At 45.4% G+C, this 10,563-nt stretch overlaps 1 protein-coding gene across 1 annotated transcript in view; it reads left to right on the top strand.

The window, feature by feature from the left end:
* The first annotated feature begins 539 nt into the window (after nt 1–539).
* The window catches only part of tbc1d14 (TBC1 domain family, member 14), a 13,040-nt gene continuing 3,016 nt past the window's right edge, over nt 540–10,563 (top strand). The window contains exons 1-4 of the mRNA XM_076973300.1: nt 540–667; nt 972–1,119; nt 3,239–3,929; nt 4,697–4,965. Coding sequence (XP_076829415.1) covers nt 1,023–1,119; nt 3,239–3,929; nt 4,697–4,965 — 1,057 coding nt within the window. The 5' untranslated portion in view covers nt 540–667; nt 972–1,022. The remainder of the gene's footprint in view (nt 668–971; nt 1,120–3,238; nt 3,930–4,696; nt 4,966–10,563) is intronic.

Raw genomic sequence — 10,563 nt, 5'->3', positions numbered from 1 at the left:
AGACAGAAGAGACGCGTTCATGACCAAGACCTCCCCGGGTTTAAGAGGAAACCCAGTGGATGTCAGTAGGGGTGATCCTTCTAAAATAAAACAATACGCCATGCGCCCTTACAGCGTTCAACTCAGAATCACCGAACCGACCTGTTTCAGTGCTTCTGTGTTAAAACACTAAATGTAGAGATCATTTATATATGTATGTATATGGGTGTGTGTATGGATACTGTGTATACTTTTTTAATCTGTTGTACAGCACTTTTGGTTAGCCTTGGCTATTTCAAAATGTGCTTTATAAATAAATTGAATTGAATTGAACAGCATAATAAAGACAATAGCGTAAATAGATTAACAAACAATATAAACGTCAACAACGTGACTTTTCAACATAGTCAAATGTGAACACAAATGTTTGAGCGCGGTTTTATAACGCACACTTCCTCGTATTGTGTTTCCTGTACTTGTATTATCGCCAGACTGAGCTGGTCCGGCCGACCGCTCGGTGCAGCCCGCGGCGCGAGGAGCGCTCGCGCGGTAGGTGGAGCGCTCGCGCGGAGCGGTGCTCGCGCGGTAGGAGCGCTCGCGCGCCGCAGGTACACCTCTCCGTGTCCGCGCGCGCTTCCTGCCAAGTTTTTGTTTTAAAATGGCGGCGGCGACGACGGCGTCCGAGCAGGTAGCGTACTTTTCGTGTCTTTACATTAGAGGATCTGCGCGACTTTGTGCGACGCTGCCCTTTAAAAAACTAACGCAACTCTGCGTTTAAAAGTCATCGCTGTTTCGATCTTCTTCTTCTTTTTTTAACCCTTTCCGCCGGTAGACGTCCCCACTGTACGGAAGACACTAAGTTCACTGGCAGTGATGGTCGCTCCCTCCAGCCGAATATTAACAGTGCTCGAATAGTTATTCGAATCACTCGAATAGTAACGCGAATATTCTCGGCTGTTGGTAGGTGAACGCTGGCCCGTTGTGTGTTTTAGGAGTGCTGAGGCTGTAAGGTCAGGTCACACTGTCATGCAGGACCCGGAGTGATGTGTGGACGCGTCCGTCCACCTGTAGGTCTCATCCCGGGCACCATGGCTCTTTTAGACGGGACACACGCTGGAAAAGACCCCGGCACCAACGCAGGTGAGGACGGGACGCAATAGGTGCTGCGCTGTCGCCGGAGACAGAGACTGCTTCATGCTCAGAGTTCTGACTTTTAAAAAAACGTGATTGTCCCATCATGACGCAATGTTAACTGCAGGGATGTGCAATTACAACACGCTGTGACTACCCTGAGAATCACATGGAGATGTGCAATCTGTTGCACAAATAGCCTGCGTGGTGATTTTATTACTACACTACACCACTCTACAGCAGGGCTAACAGTGTTGGACCACGGTCCCCTGTGTGTGCTGTTTACCTTCACTGGCCTCTTTCAGAACTGACCTGCTTTTGACCAAAGTGCAGGTGTTTAAACACATGTGTGTACTGCACTTGTAAACATTGTTTATACACATCTGCTTGTAACAAATGGTGAATTCAAGAAATGTGCCTCTTAGGTGGAATATTAGAATATGAATATTTTAGGTGGAATATTAGAATAGGAATGTTTTAGGTGGGATATTGGAATATGAATGTTTCAGGTGGGATATTGGAATATGAATGTTTATGTGGAATATTTAAATAATATGACTCGGATGTTTGTCCACAGACTTTCAGACACTTTTGGAGTGAGTTTCCTCCCTTAACACACCTGTGTAAAGTATTTGTGTAACACACCTCAACGTGGATTAATATATTCTCTGCTCTTTATGTTGCTGATGACACATCATCTCGGTTTTTCCCGGAGCCTCACTACAAAGGTCCATTACTGCAGACGTGTCCTCATGACGTGTGTTTCTAAACGTCAGATCCACTGAGACCTGTGAAACTCCCTGCAGCTTTGCAGGTGGAAAGAAAACAGTATGTTTGTGAGCTGACACAGGTGTGTTTGAGCAGGATTAGGGTTCGGAGGTCTCCCGACGCTGCGGGCAGCCGCTGGCTCCATTCTGTGTAAATCGGGACTGTGTGTTATGCACAGAATTTCATAGTGTGGAAGATTTATTTGTGTTTGGATTGACTTTATTCGTCCCATTGGAGAACCTTTGTAGCGTAGTTGGCAAATTATATTTAAACCTTTCATGTTTGTTGGAGTGTCATGATTCATCAACATTTCTACTGAGGTCTTCTCTGGAGCATCTGAAATGTGTCAGGATGCTGACAGCAGACATCAGACACCCTGTGATTTGTCTGACGGCTTGTTTGCACATTTCAGCACTATGTCTGCAGGTCTGAAGTCAGGACTGTGATATCCAGCACCAGGCAGGTGGGAGGTGTCTCAGCCTCAGACACCTGACGCTTATTAGGGAGTTGACTAGCACCACTGATGGAGTGCGCGTGTCGTTGCTGCCCGTGTCGTGTGTGAGTTTGCATGCATGCGTGTGTTTGTGTGCATGCATGTGTGTTTGTGTGCATGCGTGTACATGTTTTGTGCATTTTTGAGTGTGTTTGCGTGCATGCGTGTGTTTGCGTGCGGATGTGTGTGCGTAAATATGCCACTGAGTGTGTTCATGCTCTTCAGCATGTCGGCTGGGCGTAGAGGTTTGTGTGGGCTGGTAAAGATCTTGAATTTCTAGTCCAGGCTGCTTCACAAAGCCACATCAACTTGAGGAATTTCTGAATGAGCTTGTTTAAGTTCATATGGAGTGTAACCAATCACATGGTTTGCCATAACCCCTCATTAAGGAATAGCTGTAGGGTTGCCATGAGAGATGAATCCCCCTATGAACAAGGAAATGCCCCTGTCACAGGTGCAGGGCCTCTAGAACGTGAGCGCGGGGACCTCTTGAGTGTGAGCGCGGGGACCTCTTGAGTGTGAGCGCGGGGCCTCTTGAGGGTGAGCACTTCAACAGCTCTGACTGAGCTCACCAGCACAGTATGGAGCTCTGACTTTGCCAGTGTGCCTTTGAGTATGATACATGTAGTACACAGTATGCATACTACTGGGGAAAGAGAAAGAACTTTGAAATCTGCATGGTCATCTGCAGGGTCTCCAGATTGTACCAAATCTTATTTGTGTGTGTTTTTTTATCTTCGTCACAGTGCACTGGTAGCAGATGTCTGGCTGATTTATTTAGAGTATTGTAGCTTCAGGCTGCTGTATTGTAGCTGTGCTCCTATAGTCCTCTTGAAAGTCTTCTCAGTCCCTTGTAAACCCCTGCAGGTCTACACACTTCTGAGAACGGATCTCCATTGGGACTCCACACGCCAGATCACTCGAGTCACGACAGCGCACCACTCAGCCCTCTGCCTCACTACTGCCTGAGCAGCTACAGGCCAGCTCTGCTCTGCAGTGCCCCCTGTGGCAAGGAGGACCAGAGTAGTTTGACGTCCCAGGACTCCGGGGTCCCCACGTTGGAGATCGGTCCTCCGGAGGCTGTCCATGTGCAGATGTCCAGCGGCGAAACGTTACCCCGGGAGACTGGGGAGGACGCACCTGCCACGCTAACGCTAGAGCCTGCACACGGCGGGTTGCCCAGGGCGACCGCACTCCCCCTGTGCGGCTCAGAGCGTCGTCGGGCCGCCATCGTCCGGCCGATGATGGGAGGGGGCGGAGCTTTGAACCGCAGCGATGACGTCTCCGTGTGCAGCGTGTCGAGTCTGAGCACGGAGCTCTCTGCCACGCTGTCACTTAGCAACGATGATGGGGCGGATTTTGTAGTCACGTCCAATTCCAGTGCTGTTGTCACGTTTGAGAATGACATCACCAGCGGCTCACGATTTAGCGACATTCCACTCCCGCCCCCCAGCAACCTGCATGGAGACCACTACAGTCCCCAGCAACAGCCTGTTGCTGTGTCAACGCCCCAAGAGGTCCAGCTGAAGAGGAGCCCCATTCTAAACTTCCTGAGCAGGTAGCGTCCCACCGCCGCGTCCCTGAGCAGGTAGCGACCCACAGCCACGTACCTGAGCAGGTAGTGTCCCTCAGCAGGTAGCATCCCACAGCCGCGTCCCTGAGCAGGTAGCGTCCCACAGCTGCGTCCCTCAGCAGGTAGCATCCCACAGCCGCGTCCCTGAGCAGGTAGCGTCCCACAGCCACGTACCTGAGCAGGTAGTGTCCCTGAGCAGGTAGCGACCCACAGCCACGTACCTGAGCAGGTAGCGTCCCACAGCTGCGTCCCTCAGCAGGTAGCATCCCACAGCCGCGTCCCTGAGCAGGTAGCGTCCCACAGCCACGTCCCTGAGCAGGTAGCGTCCCTGAGCAGGTAGCGTCCCTGAGCAGGTAGCGACCCACAGCTGCGTCCCTCAGCAGGTAGCGTCCCACAGCCACGTACCTGAGGTCAGCTGTTTTCTTTATAAAGCTTCATGCTGTTACTACCACTGCTGCTAGTACTACCAAGATTAGTCGGCTGTGTTCACAGTTAAGATTAGTCGGCTGTGTTCACAGTTAGCACCCTTTACAGCTTAGTTTTCTCTGTGATGTGGTGGTGTTCACATCTCACTGTGTAAGTCCTCGGGTTCTTGAGGGATCTTAAGAGTCCATGAAAATGCTAAAAGAACCTAATTAACTCTAACTGATACACCTAATGAATCCTCCTAAAGGTAAACACCTGTGTGGTGAGGTTGTCATGGTGTACGTGTGTGTGTGTGTGTGTGTGTCCAAAACATGCTCATCCTTCAGTAAACCCTGGTACACTTCCTCTCTCCCTCCCTCTCTCTCTCTTTCTGCCTCCTTCTCTCTCTCCCTCCCTCTGGCCTCCCTTTCTTCCCTTCCTTCTTCCCTCCCTCTCTCTCCCTCCCTCACTCACCTTCCCTCTTCCCTTTCTTCTCTCCCTCTCTCTCCATCCCTTTCTTCCTCCCTCCGTCTCTCTCTCTCTCTTCCTCTCATTTTCTCTTTCAGGAGTTTGTTCTCTAAGAAGGGGAAGGATGGTGAAGGTCCAGAACGTCACAGTGAGTCTGGCTGGAAGATCTTTGGGAGAGTGCTGTCAGCCAGAGATAACAGACGAGTAGTGAAGGTAGATCACCCCCCCTCTACACACACACACACACACACATACACACACACAACACACACACACATACACACACACACACACACACACACACATACACACATATACACACACACACACACACGTGTACTAAAGGTAGATCACCCTAGAAGAATGTCCTTGCTGTCAAAGATCAAGTTGTGTATTTACTGAGTGATTGGTACAGTTAATTGCAGTTTTAAGTGTCACTGAGAAAGTTGTAGGGGGTGTGGACAACTGAGGGCGTCAGCGTGTAGTGTTCTGTTCAAGCTCATAGGTGAGTGGAGTCAGGTGTGTTGGTGATTGGCTGCTGAGTGGAGTCAGGTGTGTTGGTGATTGGCTGCTGAGTGGAGTCAGGTGTGTTGGTGATTGGCTGCTGAGTGGAGTCAGGTGTGTTGGTGATTGGCTGCTGAGAGGAGTCAGGAGTGTTGGTGATTGGCTGCTGAGTGGAGTCAGTTGTGTTGGTGATTGGCTGCTGAGAGGAGTCAGGTGTGTTGGTGATTGGCTGCTGAGAGGAGTCAGGTGTGTTGGTGTGTGGAGTTCCTCCAACAATGCTGGGACGCCCCGTGCTTTTGATGAGATAATGATGAAAAGCAGCTTGCATTTGATTAAACGTTTACTGCCTACATGTGCTTGTGGATCAGCACTGCTTAGAGTGGTGGGGATTATGATGGACATCTTAATTTCACGTAATTTTTGAACTTTCACTTTTGATATTCAAATTCTTTCAAATTTGAAATTCAGTTCACCCTCCTTTTCATTTGGCACTAAAATACAAATCTAATGGTTGTATTTGAGTCAGATCTGGTGAGAGAAATTGAAAATCACTTCAGTGTGCCCCCTGGTGTCCAGTGTTCATCATTACACTGCTTTCACCCCACACACGTTTGTACACAGGCTGTTATGGAGGCTGAGTTGTCAGGGTTCTGCTTTTGCATCATTTCATCAGAACGTTTTCCCTTGTTTACCTCTGCAAAGCTGTGTAGCTGGAACTTACCTCTGGGTCTGTGTAGCTGGAACTTACCTCTGGGTCTGTGTAGCTGGAACTTACCTCTGGGTCTGTGTAGCTGGAACTTACCTCTGGGTCTGTGTAGCTGGAACTTACCTCTGGGTCTGTGTAGCTGGAACTTACCTCTGGGTCTGTGTAGCTGGAACTTACCTCTGGGTCTGTGTAGCTGGAACTTACCTCTGGGTCTGTGTAGCTGGAACTTACCTCTGGGTCTGTGTAGCTGGAACTTACCTCTGGGTCTGTGTAGCTGGAACTTACCTCTGGGTCTGTGTAGCTCGAACTTACCTTTGGGTCTGTGTAGCTGGAACTTACCTCTGGGTCTGTGTAGCTGGAACTTACCTCTGGGTCTGTGTAGCTGGAACTTACCTCTCGGTCTGTGTAGCTGGAACTTTCTTAGGTTGTGATTTCTGTTTTGTTTGGGTTTTTTGATTCTTTATCAGACTTGTACCTACACCCCCGGGCCGGTGTATTACCAGTATCAGTGTTGCCATGTAGGGCTGGGCAATACGGGCCATAAATAATATCTCAATATTTTTAGCTGAATGCGATATATGATATTACTGTAGATGTACATGAAAAATTGCTATTGGCATATACAAAATAATAATGCTCCTCAAATACAATAATTCCTGCATAACAAAAGACTCTCAGCTGTGCTGTTAAAATGTAAACAGAAAAGATACAGTGCAAAAATAGCAAAAGGTTGACTTCTTCTTTAAAATGTCAGTTTCCAGTGAAGTAGAACAAAGTGCTTCTGTGTCCCAGTCTGTCCCAAAACCTAGTGAGATGCATACAAAGACAGCGTTTCACGTAAGTGTGTGTGTGGTCCTGATACTTGGGCTGTCCCAATTCTTAGATCATTTAAATATGCTGTCTATTGAGAGACCCTAAATGTGCCACCTACTGAGACACCTTTAAATATTCTTCCTACTGAGAGACCTTAAATATGATCCCTACTGAGACCTTAAATATGCCGCCAACTACACCTTAAATATGTCTCTTACTGACAGCTGAGGTCGAATTTTAATCAGTATCGAATAGTTCCTTAGCCACTAAAGCAATCCCACGATTCAAGGCAATGTAAACGGTTAACTAATTTTCAAATGTGTTCTGCTGTTTGTAGTAGGGGTGACCTGCAATAGTCGCTGATTCGACTTTAGTCGACTATACCCCCTAGTCGACTATGAACGTCATAGTCGAATGTACCATTCTAACTGCATGGGGGTGCCCAAGGATGCAGCTAAGCATTAGTTGTTACATGAAATGTCTTTGTTTTCGTTATATATAGCCTTTTGTCAAATAAAATCATCCTAATTTCTGTTAATAAATGTTTAAAAATGATGTTTGCGCATTAACAATAGGCATCTTCCTTACTACACATTAATAAATCACACCCTGCTGTTGCACAATCCAAACGAGCGGAAACGCCGGTCACTTACACTATAAACTGAGGTAAATAAACGCCGGTCACATACACTATAAACTGAGGTAAATAAACGCTGGTCACATACACTATAAACTGAGGTAAATAAACGCCGGTCACATACACTATAAACTGAGGTAAATAAACGCCGGTCACATACACTATAAACTGAGGTAAATAAACGCCGGTCACATACACTATAAACTGAGGTAAATATACACCGGTCACATACACTATAAACTGAGGTAAATATACACCGGTCACATACACTATAAACTGAGGTAAATATACACCGGTCACATACACTATAAACTGAGGTAAATAAACGCCGGTCACATACACTATAAACTGAGGTAAATAAACGCCGGTCACATACACTATAAACTGAGGTAAATAAACGCCGGTCACATACACTATAAACTGAGGTAAAATATACACCGGTCACATACACTATAAACTGAGGTAAATAAGTGCCGGTCACATACACTATAAACTGAGGTAAAAAACGCCGGTCATATACACTATAAACTGAGGTAAATAAGTGCCGGTCACATACACTATAAACTGAGGTAAATAAACGCCGGTCACATACACTATAAACTGAGGTAAATAAACGCCGGTCACATACACTATAAACTGAGGTAAATAAACGCCGGTCACATACACTATAAACTGAGGTAAATAAACGCCGGTCACATACACTATAAACTGAGGTAAATAAGTGCCGGTCACATACACTATAAACTGAGGTAAATAAGTGCCGGTCACATACACTATAAACTGAGGTAAAAAACGCCGGTCACATACACTATAAACTGAGGTAAATAAACGCCGGTCACATACACTATAAACTGAGGTAAATAAACACCGGTCACATACACTATAAACTGAGGTAAATAAACACAGGTCACATACACTATAAACTGAGGTAAATAAACACAGGTCACATACACTATAAACTGAGGTAAATAAACACAGGTCACATACACTATAAACTGAGGTAAATAAACACAGGTCACATACACTATAAACTGAGGTAAATAAACACAGGTCACATGCACTATAAACTGAGGTAAAAAACGCCGGTCACATACACTATAAACTGAGGTAAATATACACCGGTCACATGCACTATAAACTGAGGTAAATGTACACCGGTCACATGCACTATAAACTGAGGTAAATAAACACAGGTCACATGCACTATAAACTGAGGTAAAAAACGCCGGTCACATACACTATAAACTGAGGTAAATATACACCGGTCACATGCACTATAAACTGAGGTAAATGTACACCGGTCACATGCACTATAAACTGAGGTAAATAAACACCGGTCACGTACACTATAAACTAAGATAAATAAACACCGGTCGCGTACACTATAAACTGAGGTAAATAAACACCGGTCACGTACACTATAAACTGAGGTAAAAAACTCCGGTCACATACACTATAAACTGAGGTAAAAAACTCCGGTCACATACACTATAAACTGGGGTAAAAAACTCCGGTCACATACACTATAAACTGAGGTAAATATACACTGGTCACATACACTATAAAGTGAGGTAAATATACACCGGTCACATACACTATAAAGTGAGGTAAATGTACACCGGTCACATACACTATAAAGTGAGGTAAATGTACACCGGTCACATGCACTATAAACTGAGGTAAATAAACACCGGTCACATGCACTATAAACTGAGGTAAATAAACACCGGTCACATATACTATAAACTGAGGTAAATAAACACAGGTCACATACACTATAAACTGAGGTAAATAAACACAGGTCACATACACTATAAACTAGAGGTGTGCCAAAAAATCTATTCATATATCAAAAATCGATTCTCATTTACTACGATTCAGAATCGATTTTAAATGTCCCAAAATCGATTCTAAGTCGCGTTACGTAATTACAAAATTACGCGAGACTTTACGCAGCAGGTTCTGGGACACTCTCGTGTGCGGAAAGGTTTCAAAACAGATGGAGGAAAGAGATATTCAACCTGTTCCGTCTTCTTGTAAGGCAAAAATATGGGTTCATTTTGGTATTTACGAATGCCAATGGAAGACCGAACTTGACACAATGTAGCTCTTGTGCAAGGCGTGTGTAACGCGGTGAGCACGGGAACGTACACACAGTGTGAAATAATATAGAGAAGGGTGGACACGAGTGCCGGCTCGCAAAAGCAATACGTTTGACACTCGTCACATGTATTAGGGAGAGGGAGACGCGCACAGCAACCCAGAACGAACAAACAAAACAACACGGGAGACTCAACGAGCAAGAGAATAGAAACGAAAACCGTGAGGGCATGGAGTAAATAGAAACAAAAAACAACGCGCAAAATACAACGCGGGAAAAATAACAGTTAACCGTAGTGAGACGGGAGAAAGAAACAAAACAACAACAGTAACTAAAAAACAGCGCGGATAAATGCAACGCGAAAATGAAACCAAGGACGCCAGAAGAAGTAATTGGCAAAAAACGCCGCAGCAAAATAAAACCCTTCCCAAAAATAAAGGCAAAGCGGATAGGAAGAAATGTAGGATTGGGAAAACTTGAGATGAGTCAGGAAGCGACGCAGGAGATAGATACTCGAATAAGTAAAGAGAAAGTATAACAGAGAGGTGGCGAGACACCTTCAAACGAGAAGCAATCACAGAGAAAGCAGACACTGGCTGAGAACGTACGCCAGTATAGTCTGGGACTGACTCTGGTGCCCCTAGCAACGGCTGGGGGAACTGCATCTGAGCCAGCCCTGACAGCTTGTAAAATGAAGCTCAAGAATTTTGGTAACAACAAAAAGCATTTTATTTTACCAAAGCACATTATTTTTGTTAATTAAATGTGAAAGACACTTTATTTTTTGCATTTGTCATTCTGTCTTGCAAAGCAGACTGTAGTAGATCATGCAGATTTTATAGACTTAAACAGAAATTTTTATAAATCAAATCGTTTTTTTAATCGAAAATCGATTTTGAATTGAATTGTGGCCCCCCAAATCGGAATCGAATCGAATCGTGAGATAGTAAATGATTCCCACCCCTACTATAAACTGAGGTAAATA

Source organism: Brachyhypopomus gauderio, chromosome 14 (assembly GCF_052324685.1).
Source record: "Brachyhypopomus gauderio isolate BG-103 chromosome 14, BGAUD_0.2, whole genome shotgun sequence".
NCBI lineage: Eukaryota > Metazoa > Chordata > Actinopteri > Gymnotiformes > Hypopomidae > Brachyhypopomus > Brachyhypopomus gauderio.
Note: the sequence above shows the minus strand (reverse complement) of the source record. Positions and strands in the feature narration are given on the sequence as shown.